Below are 24,575 nucleotides of genomic sequence, written 5' to 3' on the forward strand. Positions count from 1 at the left end.
CAAGTGCTTTGTTGGAATTTCAATACATGTTGTGAAAGTGTTGTTATGGAGTACTTTTGGGGGGGGGGGGGGGCACACAGTCAAAGCTCAAATTCAAATCATGCTGTTGCTTTTTTCAAATTCCACACTCACCGTAAGAGCTACAAACACACACACAGGCGAGCACAAATGGTTATCGCCCTTCCTATTCTTCTCCACACAGTGGCAGGAAGTTGTCCAGATATCCACAGAGCGAGTGAACAGAATGGGTTGGGTAGTGGGGGTATACTGAAGGATTTAGTGACTTGATTCTGGTTTAACCGTTCACTTCGAGGAGCAGCACTAAGAGCGCTACAGAGAAACAGATTCAGGGTTTTTTGAAGTTTTAACTTTCTAATCCTAAACAGAGACAAAGAGATGCCTGCAGCTAGTCACCTAAAGATGTGGGCTCTGAGGACAATGGTTCTGTTGGAATTGAGCTGGACATGTCAGGGTGAGTTAACAGATGTAGCTTCCTTTGAAACTGACACAGATCATTCACTGTGAGTCCAAAATGACTGCAGAAAACATAACCATTTTAACTATGTAAATAAAAAGGGGTGTTATTTTACGACTGTTTCCTCAAAACCCTGCTAATCTTTGTTAATGTTCTGTCTTAAAATATGACTTTAACCAATTTCTTGATCTCTATTTCTTATTTAAATTCTTTTACTTTTATAATTGTATTTAAATATTTTACTCCCTTTTGTACCAGAAATTCTCCCTTTGCTGGTCTAATTTCAGCTGTATTGTTTCATGTGCTGCAATGATTTTATTGTACGCACACCTGCCAAGTCCATTGTCCAGCTCCATCACATTTCACTGCCACAAAGATGACCTTCGACCTTTATCAAGCTCCCGACCCACTCCATTTCCTGTTGCTATTCGCTTCTCCTGGAAACTTCCTGTTTATGTCGGGCCCCATTTCCTGCTCCGTGTTGCGGCCTGTATCAGGACACACCTTTCATGACTTGTTCTGTATTGTTGAATAGTTGCTAATGGTGAAACAAAGACCAAATGTGTATGTGTGGGTGGGTCCAGCGATAACACACTTAAAGAAAACAATCTGTCACATTAAGTAGGACAACATTTTAGTGAGTAGGTGGGTGTAATTGGGCAGTAGAATATACTGTATGCATGATGTGGTCCTTTTTCTTTGCATCTGTCTCCACAGCTCTGACTGGTGATCCATGGAGCCAGTGTCCACTGAGCAGAAAGTGTAAAGAAAATTTCGGAGATGGGTCATGTGACAAAGAGTGTATGGAGCCAGAGTGTCTTAGAGATGGATTTGACTGCTTGAAGGACAAGGGGCACTGCAAGTAAAACAGTTATGCTGTCTTTACACACACACACACACACACACACACACAACTAATCAAATAGTAACTGCTAAAAAAAATAACAAGTTTCAGTGTGTTCTGGATTTTACCATTTTTGTTGTATTTTATGTTGCTTCTTCTGAGTTTGTAGCAATATTTGAAATTCTATTCAGTTGAAATATGCCATATTTCTAAATAACACATTTGTGCAAGAGACAGAAAACAGCATTAATTCGGTCACTGTTAACCAGAGGGCTGTATTTTTTAGCAGTTTCTGGCTGAAGCAGAGAAAAAAGCACTGGAGCTGGCTGGCTGTTTTTAACATCTGTAGAACTCAAACAAAAGTAAACTGTTTTTGTTATTGTCACTAATAGCACTCAATTACAATCTTTTTCAGTTTAGTGGATGTGTGAAAAATAGCTCATGTTTTAGGTCATTGTTTTTGCAGTAATACAACATTCTAAAGGGGCTTTACAAACTTTCAAGTAGCACTAACACAGTGGTGAATTCTAGACTTTATGAATAATTTATGTACAGTGGCTAGAACTGCATGGAAAGCATAACCCTAACCATAACTAACCATAACTATACCCGTCCATAAAACCACCTGCTACAGTGTAAAACCACCAGTAGTAATGAAGAACATGAACATGAAAGGAGCCTATGGCTCTTCCACTCTAAAACAGCAACATTTTGCCACACATAGCTCCAAACATTTTAAAAAAGATATTTTTAATCAGTTTTATTTTACCAGATTTACAACAATGTTTATGACCTGTGTCATTTAATTTGTTTTTTGCATCCATGTACCTCCGGAAAGTATTTACAGCGCTTCACTTTTTTCACATTTTGTCATGTTACAGCCTACTTACCTTAAAATTCTACACACAATACCCCATTATGACAATGTGGAAAAAGTTTTTTTACATTTTTTGAATTTATTAAAGATAGAAAACAAAGAAATCCCATTGAAGTTCCATGAAGTCAAAGGAATTGTCTATAGACCTGTGAGACAGGACTGTCTTGAGGCACAAAAATCGGGGGAATGATGCAGAATAATTTCTGCTGCTTTGAAGGTCCCAATGAGCACAGTGGCCTCCATTATTCATAAATGGAAGACGTTTGGAACCACCAGGGCTCTTCCTAGAGCTGGCCAGCCGTCTAAACTGAGCGATCGGGGGAGAAGGGCCTTAGTCAGGGAGGTGACCAAGAACCCGATGGTCACTCTGTCAGAGCTCCAGCATTCTTCTGTGGAGAGAGGACAGCCTTCCAGAAGGACAACCATCTCTGTGTACCCTGTATGGTAGCGTGGCCAGACGAAAGCCACTCCTTAGTAAAACAAACATGGCAGTCCATCTGGAATTTGCCAAAAGGCACCTGAATGACTCAGACCATGAGAAACAACATTCATCACCAGGCCAATACCATCCCTACAGCGAAGCATGGTGGTGGCAGCATAATGCTATGGGGATGTTTTTCAGCAGCAGGAACTGGCAGACTAGTCAGGATAGAAGGAAAAATTCAGAATTCAGCAATATACAGAGATATCCAGAGTGCTCATGATCTCAGAAGGGGTGAAGGTTCATTTTTCAGCAGGACAACGACCCAAAGCGCACAGCCAGGATCTCAAAAGATTGGCTTCAGAACCACGCTGTGAATGTTCTGGAATGGCCCAGCCAGAGTCCAGACTTGAATCCGATTGAACATCTCTGGAGAAACCTGAAAACGGCTGTGCACAGACGTCTCCCCTCCAACCTGATGGAGCTTGAGAATTACTGCAAAGAAGATTGGGCAAAACTGCCTAAAGATAGGTGTGCTAAGCTTGCATCATATTCAAAAAGACTTGAGGCTGTGAATACTTATGTAAATGTGATTTCTTAGTTTTCTATTTTTAATAAATTAAAAAATGTAAAAAAAAAGTGTTTTGTAACATTGTCCTAATGGGGTATTGTGTGTAGAATTTTGACATTAATTTAATACAATTTGGAATAAGGGCTGTAGCATGACAAAATGTGGAAAAAGTAAAGCGCTGTGAATACTTTCCGGATGCACTGTATATATAGCCTATATATATATTTACAAAGACTTTGATTTAAGCTAAGTGTGGCAAAATTGTCCTGTTAATATAAAGTGTGATGTTTTACAATCAGCACCTTAAAGGTAGGGTAGGAGAAAACTCAGTGAGAGTCAGAGTCAGATTTTGAAAGTAAACACACGCCCCTTTCTCTCGGAGCTCACCCTGAAGCCACGCCTCCCAATCACATGGACGTGCATCACCTGAAGACAAGCTGCGGTCTGGGACTTCGGCCATCATGCACGTACCTCTCTGGTGCGCGCAGAGCAGAAAGAGAGTGACAACCAGCCAATACTCTGTGCAGGGTCGTTCCGGAGGATTGGCTGATGTTTTTTGCATTTTATAGCTTCCACAGATGATTCATATTCTTTGTTTTAATGCGAAACTGCCAAACTAATTGGTTGCTATTGAATTGTAAAGAGAAGTTACACTAATTTAACAAAAAGTGCATCTTTATTGTTGATCTTAATAAATTTATCCAAAATGTACATTACATTTTTTTACTAAAAAATCTCTGTGAAAAAAGCTTGTAGCCTACATATAGATCATTTTTTGAGCCCTATTTTTCTTTGGTCCCTCCCCACCATGGTTCTCAGTCCCGGCCATATCCAGTACTGCCGTGATCATTACGCCAACTCCCACTGCGAACAGGGATGTGACAGCGCCGCCTGCGGATGGGACGGTAGCGACTGCTTCAAACACAGGGACACTGTGTGGGCTAAAGGCACTATTGTCATTCATGCTAGCATTTCACAACAGCATAGCTCCCTCTCCAACAGCTCACTGTTGTGGGCACTCAGCGTTCTGCTTCAGTCACCGCTCAAGCTCAGAGGCTCCGCCCCGCTTGCTACCAGCAGGAACCTGTTTGACCTCGACCCCCAGGAGCTTGCCAGCCTACTGACTCAGCCCTCAGCAGCTGACTCCAATGGGTGGGTGTGAGTATAAAGTTTTCTACAATGTGTGTACTAAAAGCAGATCTTAATTAACAAAGATACTTTTATGTCATTGCTAGCTCACTACTTTTCCTCCAAGTGGACAACAGACCATGCTCCCGTTTGCCCTCTACCTGCTTCCCCTATGCTACCGAGGCCGCGAGTTTCCTGCACGCTGTGAAGTTGCTGAAGCCTGCCTCATTCCCCACCCTTCCAGAGCTGAAGGCCATCATCAGGATAAGAGGTGTCCGAGAGGAAATAGGAAGCAGAGAGGAGGAAATGATCAAAAAGGAAGTCAAAGGTAGGCTCACATATCCTGTCTCCCCGCAAACACACACCCACACATCCAGCTTTGAATTCCAATTCTATCCAAGAGCATTTATAAAAACACCTTTGTGTTTCCAGTGTGTAGGTGTATTGAAGGTTTTCAGATTTTTCGCACATCTGTCAGCTACACATGAAAAATAAGTGGTCCTGTCAGGGGACAGTAGTAAAAAAATGTTTACTTTTTTAATTCATAGAACTGACTCCTGCGTGGTTGTGGGCTGTGATTGCCATATCCATAGGCCTGCTGCTAGTGCTGCCCCCAGTGGTGTTCCTAGTGGTGAGGAGGGTAAGGCAGCAGCGGGCAGAGAGGGATTGCAACAACAGGGCAAGACAGCGTTCTAAGGCCCCTGACAACGATGGCAAAGCCAAGGCCTGGATGTCGCATGCTGTGGGCCACCAGGAGCAACGGCTCAGGTCTAATCGAGAGAAAGATAAGATCAGTTTGAGAAAAAAGAAGAAAGCAAAGGAAGCAGAGAAAAAGAGGAGGAGGGAACCTCTGGGTGAGGATGCCTATCGAATGAGGTGAGTGGAGCTGACGCGAGAGGATCTGCTGAACAAATTAGCTCACTGCATTTAAAACCATTGAAAACCCATTCAGTATTACTTAGAATATATTCCTAGACTTTTTCTGTTGCTAATTTTGCCTTGTAAACCTTTGTCTACCCCTGCTGGCAGTGGGAGTAACAACACAAACAAAAGCAAACCTGTGATTTTCTTTTTAATCATGAGCAGTACAAATGCTTTTGGACACTTCCTTCCCTGCTTTACTGCAGTTGAAACTGTTAATATGAAAGCAATACAGAGGGACATAAACCTGTGTTGAATGTGTGGTGAAACCCCTGTGTGTTCTGCATGTAAAGCATTTAGCACTGCATATTAGAAAAACAAACCCTCAACCACAATTCTGAATTCTTTGGCTTGTCCCCAAGCTTGACCATGATTCATGAATTTAGCAGCAGTTGTTTAAAAACAATACTCTTGTATACTGGTTTTCAGGCCTCTAAAAAGGGACCAGGACATCGGAAGTGACACAGATTTTACCCAGAGTTCAATGGAAGACATCAGTATGAGAAGCTCCAGGCGGCAAGAGGATGCCTCCATCTGTGACCACAGAACCCAGGAACAGAAACACTACCAGTCTGGAACCTCTCAGAGCTGCAGGCCAGTTCAATGTAAGGTCATGCAATCGTGTAAGGTCAAACTAACCATGCTGAAATAGACATTTCAGTACGGTTGGTTTTTGGACTTGTTGGTCTGCCAAATGAATGACAAAATGACAGTTTAAGGTGTCATTTTTAGAGCTTTTTTTAAAATTATTTTACAGCATATGTCCTTCATTGTTTCTTGTTTTACTTTAGCTCCACCCAGAGTATGGGAGAGGAATGCCATGCCTCCTCCTCTGCTCAGTCCTCCTCAGCAGGTCTGTCCTTCTGTTTTGTGCATTTTATAATGTCTATGTTGTGAGGACACAAACAAAACAATCACCTTTTTTTCTGTGTAGTTGTGATTTTACCTTCAAACCAAACTCTACACATGCGTTGTATATGTGCATTGACAGTCGGCAGAGTGGTGTGGCCCCGATGGCTCTGTGGTTTTGATTCGGGCAGTGCGTAGTGGGCTGGACAGAGTGGTCTTGGAGCTGCTACGTGCAGGGGTGCCAGTCAACAATACAGATCATACTGGTAACGTTTCTCTATTTTGTGCTTGAAACCCCAAACCTCAATGAAACAGGATTTCCATAAAATTCTGATTGGTGGAGTGAAAACAATTTTAGCAATTGAAACTTAACTCAAATTAATGAAATAGTAGCAAGCGGGATAAAATACTGATATCATGCAACATATCAGCATTTAATGGAAATCTGTCCAGTAGTTGTTGAAATACTTACCGTCCAAATGCAACATGTGGTCATGCAGGAAAAGAGTGTCATGTAGAGCATGTGAGCAAGCCATTATTTTCTGACACACTGAGGGGTGGAGAAACTTGTAACTTACCCAGTCTCTCTCACGTCCTCTTTTTGTGTCCCTCCTCTCCCATCCTGTCCTTTCTCTGCGGCTTCCTTCTTCCATCTCCAGCTCCCCTGCTGCCCTCCTCTGACCCCGAACAAAGTTAATGTGCTTGAACTCAGGTCGATGGACATATTGGCTTTGTGGCTCATCCTCCTTCTTTTTCTCATTGAATTTCTGTCTGGACATCTTGTTCTCACTTCAGCTGAGGCATCTTATCTCCACATCCCCCTTGTTCTCTTCCCCAGCTGGGCTTGACTCTGTTGTGTAATTGTTGTTCATTGGCTGACTTACTCCTTCCCTTCTTCCCTCTCACCTTCCCTCCACTCACACTGTCTCTCTCAGGGAGATCAGCCCTGCACTGGGCATGCTCAGTAAATCACCTCTCCCTAGCAAGGACCCTCATTCGCTATGGGGCCGCTGTGGACCTACAGGACAACAAGGTATGCTCTGACTCTTTATCACCCGTTATCAGGGATCAGGGAGGGACCAACCAACCTGACCTTTTCATCCCCCAAAAACCTCTGTAGTTTGCTGTATTTATGAATATTTATTTGTCAGGGAGAGACGGCTCTCTTTCTCTCTGCCCTTCATGGCTGCTACGACACCGCAAGGCTTCTTCTTCTTCATGGCGCCAACCTGGAGTTGCCTGACCGACGAGGACGGTGTCCAATTGATGTGGCCAGAGAGGGCATGCGTCACCAAGTTCTGGAGCTGCTGTTAGCCCACCAGATGCAAAGAGGGCCAGTCCCTATAGACTCAGCTGGTGACATCATGTGGGATGAGCGCACTCTGATTTATTCACCATGGGGTGGTGCACAAGGCCTGCCTGGAAGAAGTGCCTCCTTTTCTGGGATCATAGGACATCGAGACATGACCCCACCACCACAGAAGTAAGGCAATAACACTGTACTGCATACCGACATAACTGGATGTCATTTTATTCAAATTTATGACATTCTTGTCTTTCCAGCGATTGGTTGATGGCCAGAGTGCAGTACCCCTCTACTCAGAGCTGGCGCCCACAGCTCAACCAATCAGCAACAGCACTTGTTCCTCCAAGAATTATGGGCCGCTCCCCTCGGCCAATCAGCACCTTACAGGAGGTGACCTCAGAAGATGAGGATCGTGATCGGCATCAGGAATCTCCAAGAGCTGCGACACCCCACTTCCTGTCCCCGCAGCCTGCACCTCGGCAACGCTCCTTTTCCTGCACTCAGCAGGCATTGCAGCGTCGCTCCAGCGCCCATCAGCCAGACCCCAATTATCTAATTGTGACAGACAGAACAGTCAATGTGCTGTCACCTCCCACTGCGCCCGCCATGCCAGCAGATCGCCACCTGGCTGTAAACTGTGATGTCAGGCTAGAACAGGCAGCAGTCGGCTCAACAAATGCAGAACAGAAATCTAAAAGTGAGAGGTCACCCAGCGTGCCTGAGTCCACACAAACAGCCTTGTAAACAGCAAAGCAAAGCAGAAGACTGTCAGAGTCCTTAAGGCTGGACCGTAATTTTGTGAGCTCATTTTTATCAAGTATGTATAAGTTGGGTATCCTCTGACATAAATGCTTTGTTTGTTATCAGCAGCACTTAGAGATCTACGCTCTTCATGTTCCATTTTTAACTCCACCTTGCAGATATCATTAATCTGTTTGGCTTTTTTTAATCATGGAGGGGACCACTATATCCTCAGAACACAGTTAAATAAACTGAAATGACAAATGGTCAACTGTCTTGCAGCAGCTTGTGTAATGACTTTCGCAGAAATAATACAGACCTGCATGCATTGTTGAAGTGAAAAATCTGAATGAGATTTTAGAAAGTCTTACTTTTTACAATTATTTTCATATATACAGTTGCATTCAAAATTATTATTCAACCCCCTCAGCAAAATGTACAAACAAGCACAAAATAAATCAAGCAAGGACAATTTACATAGCTTAACGCTGATATAAGTGGTTTCTTTAAATTCAACAACCACTTTAATAACTACTGAAGTCTCACAATCATTCATGACAAGCATCTTCGGTACTCAGCAGAACACCCGTTCACTGTTATGACCTGCTACAAACATGATGCATATAGCTGAGGTATGCTTAGGATCATTGTGCTGTTGGAAGGCCATCCTTAGCAGCATCTTTACAGAAGGCATGACACTTTCTCTCAGAATTCCCTGATAGCTGATTGAATCCATCTTGCCCTCCACACACTGCAGGTTTCCAGTGTCCGTGAAAGCAAAGCAGCCCTAATCACTGAGCCACTGCCATGCTTCACGTCTCTTTCTGCCACATCTGTTTAGTGTAGCCTCTGCTTCTTTAACTTTTTATTTGCAAACTATGCTTCCAACGGTATCTCTAGGAACCTGCGGTGTCTTTGCTATAGCTCTTTGTATCATTTTCTTTGTTTGGGATTTCTTTTCTTAACTTTTTGTACAATTCTCTTGACTTAGTCATATTTCAAGCATGCAATCAAACGTCATCTTCAACAGTTTTATTCGAGGTGTTTTATCACATTAGTGCACCTGATACAACTATCGAACCCCTTGATTGGTTGCATCAGGTGTGCTTGAGAGTAAGTCGTGTGAAGTCACTGAAAGAAAATATTTTGAAAAAAATGTAATATTACTAGTAATGTAATATTACTATTTACACTGTTCTTGTGTAATTTGTTCATAGCAATAAACCAATAAAATGCACTGGGGATTGAATAACTTTGTCTGCAACTGTAAATGGCATCAAAGCAGATGTATTTTGATGGCTGCATGCTTCAACATACAAACCTGAATACTGCCAAAATACCTTAAATTAATAACTACAGTAAATAACTTTATTAAAATACAATAAGTGAAATAGTGATAATAGTGATAATCACAAGTCAGTCAATAATCTGCATAAATTTGGGTATTTGAGTATTTACAATTGAATATAAGCATAATTAACATGGCATACTATGCTTCCAAATCCTCTTTTTACAATATTGAGGTGCCAGAGTCAGAGAGCTGACTTCTAAATCACGTTTTTTTCTTGAATGAACCCATTCTTCTTTAATTGATCTCGTCAAAATATATCAAAATAGAGAAGACATGCCTGTTGCCTGTCAAACAACAAAGGGCTTTAGAGCGAGAGAGGGTTCCAGCTGTTTCTCGTGGGAAAGAGGGAACTGCGCTGTATTTACAGCTTTACTACCTGTTAGAATTCATGCGTCATTGGAAATGGGGCGCATAAAGGAGGAGACACTTCCCACGCTCCCATGGCCATTGAGATGTGAACAAATGTAAAAGAGCCGCTCTGTGCTAAAACACAGTAGAAACCGATGCATGTCAATAATCTGCAAGCGTGGAACCAGTGTAGGCATGCAAGAACTTTATTTCAGCATACTATGGTGACTAAACACAGCAGCATTTCGAAGTCTTGGTTAAGTCTCAGTTACACCACCATTTACAGCAGGAGACAGTGTGCGCATTCTATGCATCTTAACCTAATTTCTTATTTCTTGTGCCTTTGTTCCAGTGGCCTTCATCCACCTCACGTTACCACTGGACGCGTGTCAGCAAAAACAACTTATGTGCATTGTTTAGAGGATTTCCCTCTTGTTTATTTACAAAAAACAATAAATTAAGGTGCAAAACATTTCGCTAAGAATGATACAATTAACAGGAGTTTGAACTGGTTGTAGCAGGCGCAAGTAGCATATATTTACAATATATACATGTTTACCGGAGTTAACAGGAAGCGGTCTGTGGTTCATACATTGCAACAAAAACATCCCGCTAAAATGCTGAATGAAGTCTTTCAAATGTCCTTCTCGGAGGATCAGGGCCAGGGTCTCCACAAAGACTGACTGCCGCTGTGGCACAGGGGCGCCATCTGTTTGCTCGCTTGACTCGTCCCTGTGCGGGATTGTTGGCGAGTCGTGGGACGTGAGTCTCCATGTGGATGTCCGCTGGCCATACGGAGGGTGTTCGTGCACTGCCTGTGCTTGGATCTGTGCATCAGCAGCTGAAGCATAGACCTGCACGACTTCTTGAGAATTAACAGGCTGGAAGAGGAGAGCGCGTCAGAAGCGCAGTCTGTATGGGGAAAGCGAGCAGCGAGCGACGCCTCCAGCGCATCTCCAAGCCAGAGGCCTTTCCCTGCAGGCCCCAGGAACTGAGCAGCTCTCTCCAGGCAGGTGGAGAAGCCGTCTTGAAAAGGGAGTTTCTGGCCTCCGTCTCCAGCTGTTGTCTGGTCTCTTTCTTTGGCGCTACTATGAAGAAAGGTGACTGTGTGCTCGAGTATCTCGGCTTTCTCCACTCTGCGCTGACTCTCTTCCTAGAAGAGAAAGTTTGAATTAATGTGGTGAATAACAGTCCATCTCAGCCCCACAAAAACAGCCACATGGAGTGAGGACCACCTGGTGGTGTGGCCTTACCTGCTGTTGTAGCAGAAGAATCTTTAGGCTCTCCAGGCTGCGGTTGATTCTCTCTCTCCTGCGTCTCTCCACCTGAGGTTTGAGACTCTGATGAAGAAGAGGAATGAGAGCAGAGTTAGAAGAGCAGACTCTCGGTAGGAACGGTGCGTCTCTGGAGAGACCCCAAAAACACCTCTAATATTTCAAGAAAGCACGAAAGACACAGTTACCTTTCTCTTGGCCTTGGCGTCCTCTAAATCTTGAAGCAATTTCATGGTTGTAGTTGGAGTGGTGTCAGTGCTGCTACTCTGTCGGTGTCCGCGTGAGTGAGGCTTTTAAATCCGAGGTGGGCGTGGTTTAAACACCTCCCTCACTTCATTTGAATTCACTCGTCAGCGAAGAGGTGACAAAACATACTCCAAACTTAATTTAAGGCTTTCAATGTCTGCAAATGCTGCTGTTCAAATATTATTATTAGACTTACGTTAGAACTGTAACAGTGCGCATAGGCCTACACATGGTTACCAGCAGACACATTGGCATTGCTTAAAATATAGTGAAATCATTTTTTCTAACCTGTTATTATTAGTTTTAGGGTGAGCCACGTCTCACATAGGAACTTTCCAACAAAGCAGCTCAGTTAGATATGGACCTGTTGTAAAAACCACTTAATAAATACATTTAAAAAACAATGTGGCATTTTGTTCATAGAGCATCAGAGACTGTCCTGTATCCACTAATCGATCTCAGAGTGACAGATCGTATCCAGAGGTTTGAGACACAGGACAGTCCCGTTTTGATAAAAGCATTTCCATGTGGACTTTAAAAGTTGCTTCACAATAGTACAGATTCCACCACATTCCTCTCAATTGTTACAATATCAGGCTACATACATTTTAACAAATGGTGTCTCTGTGCTGGATTAATTCAGACTTAATGATACAATAGATCCCTTTTAAAATCTGCTGGCGCGTGCAGCCGCCCAGTCTCCAGGCGCGTGCAGCCGCCCAGCACCCGCCTATGGAAGGTGTCCTGTAAAAGGTGTCATCAGCTCGCGTGACGCCATTTACATGTGTGAACAACATCCGCCAAAACAGCATGAGGCCGAGACAAACTGACGGTGGCAAGCGCGAGGTGCGACAGTGGGAGCGCGTCCTCAGCTCGTTCTCTCGCCGTGTGCACGCGGGATCAGGCTGAATCCTCACTTTATTACCTGTTAGAAGTGAGGCGTCATTTAACAAAGTGTGCTTGGAGGAGAGGTGACTGCCACGTTCCCACACGACTCACACGTGGCATTAAAAGGGGGTTTCACTCTGTGAAGTGCCGGCGCGCTCAGGGTCCCCTCAGCCACTTCTCTCGTGGGAAGCTGGAGCTCCGTCAGTTCACATTTCTCGCCTGCTGTCACATTACACATACACATCACTAAGCTGTGCAAAGTGAGAGGTCCTGAGCTGATTAAGTGAGACTTTAGATTGTTGTGGACTTGTTGGGGCATCAGCCATTGTGTTTTTATTCTATTAATTTGACCGATTTGAAATTTGAAAAACATGGGAGGCAAGAGGGACTGGGGATAATATATTTGAAATGTTATTGGCTATATAATGTCACACTTAAACAGCGGAGAATAGTAAAAGAATAAATAAATATAACCCCCGTCTTTTGTTTGTTTAATAAACCTTCATCCAACATTCAGTCTAACTCAGGAATCTGCATAACATGGTCCGTTTTAAAGGGATTTGGCACAAAGGTGTGTTTTAATTCAGGTGCAGACACCAGTGAGGAATGCACATTTACATTTAACGATTCATTTGCGTTTGCGTGACCACATGCATGGAGTGTGCGCATGTGAGTGAGAGACCCCACTGCCCCCCCACACACGTCCTTTAATGATGTACTAATTCCAACAGGTAATAAAGTGAATAGGCGGTTTGCTCCGTTTTCCCACGAGAAAGGGACAGAACGCTGTCTCCTGTGGGATGGGCCCTTTAAAGTAACATTACTTTAAACATGTTTCGTGTAATTTAAAGGCTTTATGAACTGTAGATCTGATGTTCTCTTTCAGTTGGAAACCTCCGTAAGCATTCCAAAACTTAACGGAGCCCTCCACTGTTCTCCACTGTTCTGGCAGAACACCCGCTTAGGTTATGTCCTCCTGGTTTAGTAAACCTCTTTGTGTATTTTTCAGTTTGCTACAAATACAGCATTGCCACTGGAATAGTGAGAAGAAGGCAGCTGTGATAGGAAGGACAAACGCCCCCTCCACGTGACTGGACTTCAAAGCACAGAGGTGTTAAAGGGACGTTGTAGTTTCCTGTGAAGTGAGATCAGACACGCGTGGTAAGCACACGGACTCTTAACAGCTGGGGTGATGTGGATGCTAATAACAAAATAAATAAATAAATGTGATCAATTGTCATGAAATGTAGAATGAGAAAAAAAGGTTTTAGTGTCATTTATGGTGACATTTAATTGGAAATCAAACGCTCGGCGCTGTCGGGAAGCAGTTAAAATAGCGACATTTTACACTATGTGTATAGTAAGATTGGAAGCAAACGGAGTTTGCGGAGCCTTTTTTCATTTTTAACCTTTTTATTTTTTACTTTAATTTAAAAGCCCGTGGGTTAAGCAGTGTGTGACATCCTCGATGTCTTTGAAGACACAGCAGCTGCCGAGCCTTCATCACATGGCCACACTTCACACCTGAAGGATGCTCCGCAGGGGCTCTGGTTTTCACACCTCTTGAGTTAAGAGCTCAGTGACACAGAGGCCCAGGCTTCAAAAGAAACACGACACGCTGATTTTGATTTTTAAGTTTTTATTTTCAACTTTTTATATAAAATGAGTAATGCTCACCATAGGGAGCCATTCAAAATAAATTAAATGTGCAAAATAGACAAGATATAGAGAGAATATGTTGTTCAGAGCCACAGACACAGCAGGCATGTGAGCGGCTGTGCTCCGGCTCTCCCTGCCTCAGGCTCTCAGTCCCACACCTGGAAATGTGAGGGATGGCACTCAAACATGATCCATTTCAGGGTCACAGCATTCAGTCTGACAGCAGCGCTGTGCAGGGTGCGGGGACTCTTCTCAGCTCCGGGATACTCACCACCTCTTTAACAGTCCCAGCCCGGCAGTAGCTGCTGAGGATCAGGGCCAAGGTCTCCACAAAGTGTGGCTGACGGGAAATCTCTGGGGAGAGCTCTGTTTGCTCGCTCGCCTCTCTGCCCTGGTCTCCAGCTGACTCTGACCCTGAGGATGAACTCCTCGGAGGTTTTCCTGCCCTGGGAGTGGGTAAGGATCCGTGCAGCCACTCGCCATTAGTCTATGCCTGCACTTCTGCCTCAGCAACCGAAGAATGGACTTTGTGGGTGGCAGAGAGCTGTTGTCGGAGTCTGAGCGTGCCAAACGAGCAGCTAAGGATGCATCCAGCGCCAATCCGAGCCGCAGGCTTTCCCCCTCGGGTCCCATGAACTGAGCCGCTCTTTGAAGGCAGGTGGAGAACCCGTCCTGGAAGGCGTGTTTCTGGCCTGCACCTCCAGCTTGGGGCTTGTCTTCTTGGGCAGTACTCTGGAGGAAGAGGACCGTGTGCTCCAGTATCTCAGCTTTCTCCACTCTGTGCGGAGTCTCACCCTACAGGACGTGGTAACAGTTAGCTACTACACCCTGACAGTGGAACCAATGCAAGGACTTGGGTCAAAATGGTTTTTACCTGTTGTGGTTCCTGCAGCAACATGCTCCTCAAGCGCTCCAGACTGCGGTTCATTCTTTCTCTTCTGCGTTTCTCCACCTGAGATTTCATGAACTAGAAGAAGCATAAAAACAGAGAGGAGTGTTAAACGGGTTTCATCCTCTAAATCAATGCAATATGGCTAAATCCAACAGAACTAAAAAATAATGTAGCAGCATACGCCCATTATTTAGGCCTCATGTCATTTACTTTACCTTTTTGTCGTTTGGGGCATCCTCCCGTTCCTGTGACAGCTTCATGGTGTGCTTCTGTCTCAAAGCAGCAGAACAAGAGTCCTCCTCGCTGTCCAGCTGATCAGACTTATACCGCTCCTCTGCCTCGGTCCTTCTTTTACATCCTTTAGGCTCCTCCCACTGTCTCACCAGACCGAGACCCACCCACCAATAATGTCCGTCCTCCAAGTCATCACAGCCCCACTATTCTATCCCGGATCGAGGATTTAAAATGTGGAATTAATTGAGCATTTGGTTTCTTACCAATACAATTCAATGTTATTTCTACAGCACATTTTACAATCAGAAAGTGACTGAAAGCGCTTCACAGAGACCCAGAGCCTGAACCCCCTAAAAAGCAACAGTATCAAGGAAAAACTCCCTTTAACAGGAATAAACCTTGAGCAGGACCCGACTCATAAAGCAGAGCCTTCCTGCTGACAGTCGGCCGGAGAGGAGGAGGAGAAGAGGCAGACAGAGAGGATGGAGGAGAAGAGGCAGACAGAGAGGATGGAGGAGAAGAGGCAGACAGAGAGGATGGAGGAGAAGAGGCAGACAGAGAGGATGGAGGAGAAGAGGCAGACAGAGAGGATGGAGTGCAGCAAACATTCATCACAGAGGACAAACAGGACAGGTTGTTGTCAAGCTGAAACCTTTGTGTCTATATTATAGTGGATGTATATTTTGCCATAATAAATAATAATTGAAACAAAGATGAACAGAGACTGGTGCAGGTAATAAGCTTTGGAATGATCAGGGGCCGACCTGCAGAGACCAGAACAGGGGAGATCCCTTTGGCTGCTTGCTGTCAGAACTCTAGCTGCTGCTTCTGGATCAGCTGCAGCTGTTGATGGAGTAATGTGGACATCCAGACAATAGCTCTGCAGTAGTCGGGTCTAGAATGAGTTTACTGTGCTTGAACAATGTCTATCATAAATAAAATGGTAGCCTACCATATAATTCAGAACGATCAACTTAAAAGAAAAGTTAGTCCATGCTCGTTTAAAATATAATTTGCGGGTAGTTTTAGGGTCAGGAAGACACTTGAATGTTTTGCCTCTGAGAGCGCATGATCCATTTGGACTCGCACTGTTATTAATCCCGCAGACGCTGTGCAATCCATACACCCACATGTTGTTACAAGCCGTTTGTCAGACACGACACAGGTGTGTGTGTTCTTCAGTTTCGTGCCGTGTGTCTGCTTTATGTTTCTTTTCTGTTAACACATTTGCGCGCCCACTAGGCGAGTGGCGACACCTCCTCATCCGTTTCTCTGCAGGGTGACCGCAGTATCATTTTGCATTCACACCTCTGTGTCAATAGGCCACGCGTGCCATTTGGGCTGCTGTCTCGTGCGTGGCGCGTCATTAGCACAGCCTTTGTTGCACCTCTGCTTGTAAAACCCTTTTGATGCTGCAGGACCACCGTGGGAAAGACCAGCGCAGGTCACAACGCACGTGTGGAGGGTTCCCCAAAAGGGCCACTCATGCACTCTTAAAATACGTCAAATTAACAATGCAATCATTCTAACTACAGTATTATAATCTCATTTATAACTCCACACACCAGTAAATATGAACTATAACTAGTTGTGTGGTTGTCATCAAGGACTACTGACCTTTCTAAATGTCAAATTTCAAAACTGAGGAAAACAAAATAATAACGAGGAATATGCAACCAAACATATTTACAACATGTCTGGTTGCATGTTGGAAAAGACTATTCTAGTTTTGTCATAAAACTGCTTCACCAGCTGGCTGTGAATACAGAGAGTCTTTATTGTAAAAGAGGTAGAGAGAATACAGGTGTTTCACTGTACAGAAAAAAGACAGCACTGTTGATATACTCATTCAAACCATTAATATGGACTCAGACACGCCTCATTCATTTTTATAGGGACACAGCTGCCCAGTAGAAAACAAAAAACAGAGAAACAAACACACAAAGTCTTTGGATTTTTCTCTATTGCCCTCTCATTCACTAAATGAACTCTCTTTATAAACTGTTAAATGAAAACAGTTATAGCACTAATAATAAAAGCAATAATATTAATGATATAATGTGCTTAAAAACAAAGATAATGCAGTCCTGGCCGATCCCTCTTCTACCCTCACCTTCCAACCACCAACACATCTCAGTAACATGTCAAAGGTTGTGGAAAAAAAACCCTTTAACACCCAATAATAAAACCACACGTGCATGCACACAACACACACACACACACACTTTCACTCTGCCACCTGTGCACTCAGATAATCATACAAACATAATAATGACCAACGCTGAGCGGTTAGAGAAAAAAAAACCAACAACATACACTTAAAATAACAAAATCATACAAACAATATACAAAAACGCATCTGCAGCCGAGTGGGAAGTGTGATATCATTCTTTCTGTCTTTGTCAACATCAATCTTTCCATTGCTGTCATTTTGCACCAGTGGGGGCACGGCCTTCAGTCAGAGTTGTCTGAGTGGTCACTGTTGGGCGAGGTGCCATGTAAGGGTGAGTTTCGACCCTGCCAGCTTCCATTTGCCTGACAAACAAAAGCGGTGTCAGAACAAAGTGTGGCTCATACTGTGCTGCATCATTGGAACGTCACAGGTGACTGTAGCACCTTACATACCACTGTCATTGAAATGCAGACACGAGATTTTACGCCAGAAATACTAAAAGAATTGATGTGCTTCACAATGACAACAAAATACACTATAAAAATGATTTGAGCAATAAGTCCAACAACTTCTTTCTTTACTTTAACCCTACAAAATTAATTATGCATTTTCAACTATATATTTTATTGAGAAACAAAAGTCAGTTCAACTAAATGAAGAATTCTATGTGTCAGATAAGCTTAAAATTGTAAGTTGTAGTTGGGCGTGTCTAAAAGTCTGACTAAAAATGAGTACACATTAATTTTGATACTATTTTTTAAAGATGTCAGCATTCCCTGTTTGTATCAGTTGTGAGATTTTTTGATTTGCACCATCATTGAGGAGGGTTTTTAGGGTGTGTATATATGTGTATGTGTTAACATCAAGGCAGGTGAAGGTCTGGGTGGCTGTGATGATCCCCCTCTCTTTCTGGTTGGCTATATGGCTATGCTGACTGAAGTGGACCTCAACATGCAGTCTTGCCTCATACGTTTCCAGGCATTTTCATGAGGTAATAACACACAGGTGTTGGTAAACTTGATTGAGACAAATCAAGCATATTGGGTGATCTTCCAAGTCTTATTCATCAGGGTCATGTTATAGTCAAGAGATTCACAGCAACTGGTTGCCACTTAGTTGGCTATGAAAATGTTAGACATTTTCACTGCTCCATTCAGGGACAGGGAGGCATCAGTTTACCGGTGCTTGTTTTGTTAGGTAATGCCAACTTATTGCATTGTTAATATCATGTTTCCTTGACTTGGAAAGATAGTTTTGAATAATTAAAAAACACACTTGTTTTTGAAGTTACCAATACTAAAGAATCAGTGTACTTGAATTGATATACAGTTCATTAAACTTGGAAAAAGTGTTTGTTTGAAATACTTTAGAAGCAACAGTCATTATCTCTGAAAAAAGTCAGGCAGCACAAACACTAACTTTTTTAAGTTAAAACAATGTTTTTTATACAGTGTATGCGCAACATGCATAAAGCACCCTGCTGAAAAGGCAGTAAAGGCAAGTTAATAACTAAATGTCTTAACAGTGACTTTTCGTGACGTTTCCTCGTTCTTTGAAATTATCAGTGACTTTAAATAAATTCAAAAAATGTTAAAAAAAACACATTGTCATAATGGGGTATTGTGTGTAAAATTTTGAGGTAAGAGATTAATTTAATACAACTTGGAAAGAGGCTGTAACATGACAAAATGTGGAAAAAGTGAAGAATTGGTTTGCTGAAAAGTAATTCCTTAATCTATGAGAAGTACCTACATTACCTGTGAAATAGACAGAAAGGACATTTCTATCTATAATTCTAAGTCAAAACGTCTTACCTGCCCTCCCATTTGGTAGGCAGACTGCTCGCCGTTCACAGGTGGCACACCAAGGAACAGGTCAGCTGACCCAGACAAAGAGAAGGACCCTGAACCTGGAGAAAGTAAAGTCCGAACCAGGAGAAGAAGCGTGACTCAAAAAGCACTGGACAGCAAGTGGGGTAGTTGGTTTATTTCACCGGTTCGTGTTGTATTGGTGCACGTGGTACCTGTAGAATTGGGAGTGTGCGGGGAATCATCCCCCTGTCTGGCCCCTAAGGCTGTCTTCATGGCATACAGGTTTGCCTCTTCCTGGAATTTACCAATGTTTTTCTTGTAGCGGATTCTCTTGTTGCCAAACCAGTTGGAGACCTAGTGCAAAAAAGGATATTATTAAAATTGTTAGGTTGATATACTGAAAGGGGATCTGAGCGTAAGTTGCTGACACACAAACGTTAAACCTACAGACATCAAGGGACATCCCTCTACTCTGTACATTACCTGAGAGACAGTGATTCCACACTGTTTGGCAAGTTCCTCTTTGGCTTCTTCACTGGGATAGGGGTTAGACAAGTGGGAGTAGAAATACTCATTGAGGACCTCCGTTGCCTGTTTACTGAAGTTGCGCCTTTTGCGCCTGGCAAAACAACAACAGGTTATAAGTATTGGAAAAATATCCAATTTAATCTAACTTGATACTATTTTCCCCACACATGGCTCATCTGCATGGCTCGTGTATCAATGTGGCAGCATATTTTGTATATGTAGCACCTCAATTTGTGGTGAAACAGCAAATAACCTTGTTTGTGCATTGTATTTCATTAGAAACAGAAACTGCTGTAATAGAAATCCAGGTAGCAGTCTTTTTATAAGTAAGGTAAGTTTGCTGCTTCACCCCCTCATACACAATGTTTTTGTTGCCGACTACACATGATGACTGTCCACAACTATGCAGACTGGTGTAAACTCTTCCCAACAGGAAAATCAGGCAAACAATTGTCAACATGTAACAAAATCAGAATCAGAAATTACTTTATTTATCCCAGAGGGGAAATAAAAAAATAAAAAGCAAAAACTAAAACACTAACTATCCCGCCCACCTGGCATCCAGGAAGCGTGACCTCAAGATCATGACAGCCTCACAGGTACTCTGCTTGAGCTGGGTCTGAATAGAGCTGAATTTGCGATGAATGATGGCCACCATGCGTTCAATCTCTCGTGGAGTCACAGGCCTCGTACGGGACTGTTCCCTCAACAGATTCATCACGTGAGTTGTGAACTCAGTGCACGCCTGGATAAAGTGAAGCAAGAGGAGAGAAATCAGCCATAAAATAAGCAACATTACTATGGCTACTGTAGTTTGTCTATACGGAGATTTAAAAACTTAAAAAATGTAATTTAGCAGATAAAAAAATTCCAAGTTGTAAGATTCCATCATGTTTGAAATTTATGACTGAGGTCTCAGCTGAAGTTGGCATAACAGCGGATGACATTCTGTGTTTAGGCCTTTTCCACATTACACAGAAAACCCAGTGGACATTAGTGTTGAGCGGTATTAGGGTATACCGCAGGGTCTTAAAAATAACAGTATCAGTTTTAATGGCGTCAGTAAAAAAATGCAATGCACTTATCTAGAAGATAAGGATCAAACATTAAACATCATTTATTCAATGCCTTGTGTGGTTCAATTTTCAGTTTTACCTCACATCTGGACTGGCTCATACCATCTACATAGAGAAGATTGAAGCAAGGCGTCTGGACTTGTAGAGTTTTTTTCTTGAAGACCTTTTGCTGCTCATCCAAGCAGCTTCATCAGTTCTGGACACAGTTCAACAGAACTGATGAAGCTGCTTGGATGAGCAGCGAAACGTCTTTAAGAAAAAACTCTACAAGTCCAGACGCCTTGCTTCAATCTTCTCTACATATTATGACCTGGATGACTGAGAATCTTCATCAACCTCATACCATCTAATAATGTTGCGTGCTGCCAACTTGAAATATAAAAAAATTCTGTTTTCTATATGAATTTTTAAATTGCCTAAATACTGCAGGCACACTGGAGAGGGGATCATACAAGCTATCTTAGTCCACTCAGGGTAGATTTATCTGAAATCTCTAATAAGGAATTTGCATGCTGTTGAGAAGTTCAAGCCTCTAGTCAGGGAGAAGCGATGGTATCTTGCACACCTGTGGCATCTATGGGCGGGGCTGTAGCTGCAGCAGCTTGTCCTCACTTGTAATTTCTTTTATTCAGAATTAAAAATCCACATCTAGGGAATATTTTCACTTTTTGACCAACATGGGTAAAAAAAAACACGCCAGCAGATTTTAAGGAAACCCAGTTCATGGTATTTCCGTATACTGGGGATAATGTGGAGGGCGTTTGACGGCATCAAAATTTGGATATCTAGTGGACATGCATGCAGCGCATCATCACCATGCTTTGCCAAGAACCACTGCTGCACTGCAAGTGGATTTTGCTGTTATGACAAAACACATTCAAAGCAATATTCAGATCCACCCAATGTGCTTCCACAAAAGACTTTGCATGCATGCTTCTTTTCTGACACCCTAACCCTAACTGGTTACTAAAAAGGGACAGCACAAGCACCTTTCTTGTCTTGCTGGTAAATAAAATATTTGCATGACTAGCTGCAGCTCTATAATGCAGGTTGCTCTGTTAACTATACAACACATTTCAATTTAAGTTTCAGTTTGCATTTCATGAAGGTGCACTGAAATTACTGAGTGAATTTGACAACAGGAATTAACTTCATTAATTGAAGTTTACAGTGCAGTATAGTGCAGAGAAAAGGGTTTCGTGGACTCCAGACCTAACATGCTAATGAACTACACTCCTGGTAGCAGCTTCAGGCAAGCATGTACAGTCAACGTAAGTGGCTGACTCGTGTTGCAACACGATACCTGCTCATACTTCTCCAGTTCAGTGTGGTAGATACTGCGAATCTGGCTCAACTTGCTTTTGTAGTCCGAGTGTTCAAGCGAGCTGTCAGGTGACATCCCTCCTGAGCTGGTGGCAGCAGACACAGCAGCAGCAGCCCCGCCTCCCTTCTCTGGTCCTGCAACACCCTCCGCCAGCAGCATATTGTCCAACCGCACCAGCTGAGGGTCCTGAGGCTCTTCCTCCTGGGTGTTCCTCATAGACAGGCCTGTCAATCAAACAAATGCCTGCATCTTTTGGTTCTATGGTCTCCATGTTGTCAAAATTTGTGCAGCTACTGTAAAAGTTAAAAAAAAACTTTCAATAGTTGCCATCCTTTCTTTGTACATTGCACCATAACAAGTCAATGACTATGGTCATCCCCTCAGAAGAAACTTGGAAAGTAGTGACACCTCCTGTCTCCACCTTAGTCAACCGCTGCTGCTTCGTGGGATCATCACTGCATTATTTAAAGTCATTATACTAACATACTAATACTGATGTAACAAATACATAAAAATCTCTCATAATTAGTGCTGGGCGGTATACCGGTTTGCACTGAAAGCTTTTTGTGTTATGATTTGAATTTTTCATATACCGGCACAGGTATTAGTGGAGTTGTTGGTGGACAGGGGAAGTTCTGAACCAGAAATGTGTGTGTAGAACTCTTCATATGGCTCTCTCACTGCAGCGCGCAGTGCTTATTGCACGCACACACAACCAGGTTATGAAGATGTGCTGAACAACAGCAGAAGCAGCAGGGGAGCATGTTTGACAGGCTTGTGATTTCACAGTTTTGCTTGTTTTCCCAAATATCTCCACTTCATACATGTTCACCTAGATTGCTGCTTCTGCCAATGATTATCAGCATCAAAACCTGTATGTGTGATATGCACTGCAGTGGGAGAGCCGTATGAGGAGTTCCTCACACTTTTTTTTGTGAAGTATGAAAAGTCCAGGCCCAAACAGATTTTGTTCTTGTTCTTGCCGCCTCAGGAACACAAACAGATTTCTCTGTCCTCGTGGAGTATGTAACAAGCCTAAGTCACATGACTCGGCCTCCTTCAGCTAGTCTGCATTTACTTAGAGCAAAGCCATGAGTGAACCTGACATTGAGTATTTAACTGAACTACCTTCATTAATCATAATTGGAGAAATCCCTCAAGTACTCATGATACTACTTAATATTAATTAATATTTAATTATTATTTAATAACCCCAGCCCTGCTGTTATTACACCTTATACTAATGTGGAAATGTTTCTGTAACCACTCTACTGCAGTAATTTTTCTCACAATCAATGCGGTTAACGAGGGAGAAAAACACATTAAATAATATAAAAATACCGTGATACAGAATTAATACCGCCCAGCACTACTATAATAAATATGATTAGACTGAGTCTAGGAAAGCTAGGAAAACAACCTATTTTTTACCAAGTTGAATAACAGAACATATCTATCCAACTGGTGTCATTTATCCTCACTAAACACAACATAGCATCCTACAATCTGTTACCATCAACACGGGGATATAACGCAGGCCACTCCACGTCAATAAAAACGTAATGAATGATCAAACTCCTGCAGCAGCGATAACGTACCAGTTTTTTCCTTGATCTCGCACAAAACGCTGAACAAAGCAGGCTTCATCCGATGACAGTTGAGTGCATGTTTCCTGTAGTAACATGGACAGAAAAGAGCATGATTTATAGCTAGCATAACGGCGTGGAGGCAAAGTGACACGAAAATAAACAGTGACGGTCATCTGCTAACTTTAGCGAAGCTAATTTAGTAAACATTAGCTTGTAGCTTGCTTTGAGATCAGAATGCAGCCATTCACCCGTAAGTTGGATGTATGTGATGGAAAATATGTTAAATCACATATAATTATAAAGATATAGTTAGATGTTAACATGCAAATGAAATGCTGCTGTAGCGTGAACATTAGCTGTTAGCTGTCTAGTGTAGCCTTAGCCAGTTAGCTGTGCTTAACACAGCCTAAAAAGCTAACGAAATGACTCCATTTCAAACATCACTGCTATGGAAAATGAATCTAACAGGTAACACATTAACACAGAAGACATTAACTTGTGTGGTAGCATATGACCTTTAATCTAAATAACACAAGTAACTTTGTTTTCCTTCAGCTGGCTAGCTAATTAGTTAGCTAAAGGCAACATAATCTAAACAAAAGACTGAAGTTCGGGAAACTTTGCCACTGAGACAGAGTTGACAAAGCAGCATTAATAAAATCCAAAATGCAAGTTGCCACTGACTTTGCTTGCGCCTCGTCCAAACTTTGGTCGGTGATGGTCATTATTTGCTGCAGTATGTCGCCAATATCTCTGCGGGTTTCGTGTCCGTTCTCTGTGCCCTCGAGGCCCGAGTCCCCCCCGTCGGAACGGTGCTGGGAAGGTTGATGGACCGAGTTCAGCGCATGCATCCCGGCGTGGCCACTCACGCCGAGTCCCCGGCCGTTGGGCGGCCCATTGCCCGTCAGAGGCTGCTGCTGCAACATCTTCAGCGACGCACAGTGGCGACGACTGCTGCCCAACTGTCAGGCACAACAATGCCTAATGTGAAGCACAACGCACGGACCAGGGTCCCCTAGCGATTAACAGGAGAAGGTACAGGTAGATAT

At 43.0% G+C, this 24,575-nt stretch overlaps 4 protein-coding genes across 5 annotated transcripts; 1 reads left to right on the forward strand and 3 right to left on the reverse strand.

The window, feature by feature from the left end:
- Positions 1 to 211: 211 nt before the first annotated feature.
- notchl (notch receptor, like) lies at positions 212 to 9,370 on the forward strand. Of its 2 annotated transcripts, none has more exons than XM_028426271.1 (11): positions 212 to 472; positions 1,193 to 1,337; positions 4,008 to 4,340; positions 4,424 to 4,644; positions 4,865 to 5,192; positions 5,667 to 5,842; positions 6,029 to 6,090; positions 6,229 to 6,352; positions 7,022 to 7,119; positions 7,238 to 7,569; positions 7,650 to 9,370. In XM_028426271.1, exons 1-11 carry the CDS (start codon positions 397 to 399, stop codon positions 8,134 to 8,136), a joined length of 2,382 nt encoding a protein of 793 aa, XP_028282072.1. In that variant the 5' UTR covers positions 212 to 396; the 3' UTR covers positions 8,137 to 9,370. The 2 variants fall into 2 exon arrangements, with proteins under 2 accessions (XP_028282072.1, XP_028282073.1); XM_028426272.1 differs by having other exon boundaries at positions 4,910 to 5,192.
- Positions 9,371 to 10,487: 1,117 nt separating this feature from the next.
- Positions 10,488 to 11,358, reverse strand: LOC114448440 (transcription factor HES-2-like). The gene is made up of 3 exons (XM_028425365.1): positions 11,295 to 11,358; positions 11,086 to 11,172; positions 10,488 to 10,985 (listed from the first exon to the last, which is right to left on the reverse strand). Exons 1-3 carry the CDS (start codon positions 11,337 to 11,339, stop codon positions 10,488 to 10,490), a joined length of 630 nt encoding a protein of 209 aa, XP_028281166.1. The 5' UTR covers positions 11,340 to 11,358.
- Positions 11,359 to 14,194: 2,836 nt separating this feature from the next.
- Positions 14,195 to 15,381, reverse strand: LOC114448929 (transcription factor HES-7.1-like). The gene is made up of 2 exons (XM_028426178.1): positions 14,774 to 15,381; positions 14,195 to 14,694 (listed from the first exon to the last, which is right to left on the reverse strand). The coding sequence occupies exons 1-2, from the start codon at positions 14,861 to 14,863 to the stop codon at positions 14,212 to 14,214; spliced, it is 573 nt and encodes a 190-aa protein (XP_028281979.1). The 5' UTR covers positions 14,864 to 15,381; the 3' UTR covers positions 14,195 to 14,211.
- Positions 15,382 to 16,778: 1,397 nt separating this feature from the next.
- pbx2 (pre-B-cell leukemia homeobox 2) lies at positions 16,779 to 24,517 on the reverse strand. Its single transcript, XM_028424929.1, has 8 exons — positions 24,211 to 24,517; positions 23,536 to 23,609; positions 21,917 to 22,161; positions 20,092 to 20,282; positions 19,493 to 19,628; positions 19,222 to 19,363; positions 19,013 to 19,107; positions 16,779 to 17,560 (listed from the first exon to the last, which is right to left on the reverse strand). Exons 1-8 carry the CDS (start codon positions 24,450 to 24,452, stop codon positions 17,480 to 17,482), a joined length of 1,206 nt encoding a protein of 401 aa, XP_028280730.1. The 5' UTR covers positions 24,453 to 24,517; the 3' UTR covers positions 16,779 to 17,479.
- Positions 24,518 to 24,575: the final 58 nt, after the last annotated feature.

This window comes from Parambassis ranga, chromosome 16, assembly GCF_900634625.1.
Source record: "Parambassis ranga chromosome 16, fParRan2.1, whole genome shotgun sequence".
NCBI lineage: Eukaryota > Metazoa > Chordata > Actinopteri > Ambassidae > Parambassis > Parambassis ranga.

Excerpts from the sequence above, each read along its gene's own strand:
- notchl (XM_028426271.1), top strand. The coding sequence starts at position 397 with ATGCCTGCAGCTAGTCACCTAAAGATGTGGGCTCTGAGGACAATGGTT. Across the intron at positions 5,843-6,028 it reads GAGCTGCAGGCCAGTTCAAT|CTCCACCCAGAGTATGGGAG; the intron begins GTAAGGTCATGC and ends GTTTTACTTTAG. Across the intron at positions 7,120-7,237 it reads TGGACCTACAGGACAACAAG|GGAGAGACGGCTCTCTTTCT; the intron begins GTATGCTCTGAC and ends TTTATTTGTCAG.
- LOC114448440 (XM_028425365.1), bottom strand. The coding sequence starts at position 11,339 with ATGAAATTGCTTCAAGATTTAGAGGACGCCAAGGCCAAGAGAAAG. Across the intron at positions 11,173-11,294 it reads ACGCCAAGGCCAAGAGAAAG|AGTCTCAAACCTCAGGTGGA; the intron begins GTAACTGTGTCT and ends CTTCTTCATCAG. Across the intron at positions 10,986-11,085 it reads TTCTTCTGCTACAACAGCAG|GAAGAGAGTCAGCGCAGAGT; the intron begins GTAAGGCCACAC and ends TTTCTCTTCTAG.
- LOC114448929 (XM_028426178.1), bottom strand. The coding sequence starts at position 14,863 with ATGAAATCTCAGGTGGAGAAACGCAGAAGAGAAAGAATGAACCGCAGT. Across the intron at positions 14,695-14,773 it reads TGCTGCAGGAACCACAACAG|GGTGAGACTCCGCACAGAGT; the intron begins GTAAAAACCATT and ends CACGTCCTGTAG.
- pbx2 (XM_028424929.1), bottom strand. The coding sequence starts at position 24,452 with ATGTTGCAGCAGCAGCCTCTGACGGGCAATGGGCCGCCCAACGGCCGG. Across the intron at positions 23,610-24,210 it reads TTGGACGAGGCGCAAGCAAA|GAAACATGCACTCAACTGTC; the intron begins GTCAGTGGCAAC and ends ATGTTACTACAG. Across the intron at positions 20,283-21,916 it reads AACTGGAGAAGTATGAGCAG|GCGTGCACTGAGTTCACAAC; the intron begins GTATCGTGTTGC and ends CACTTTATCCAG.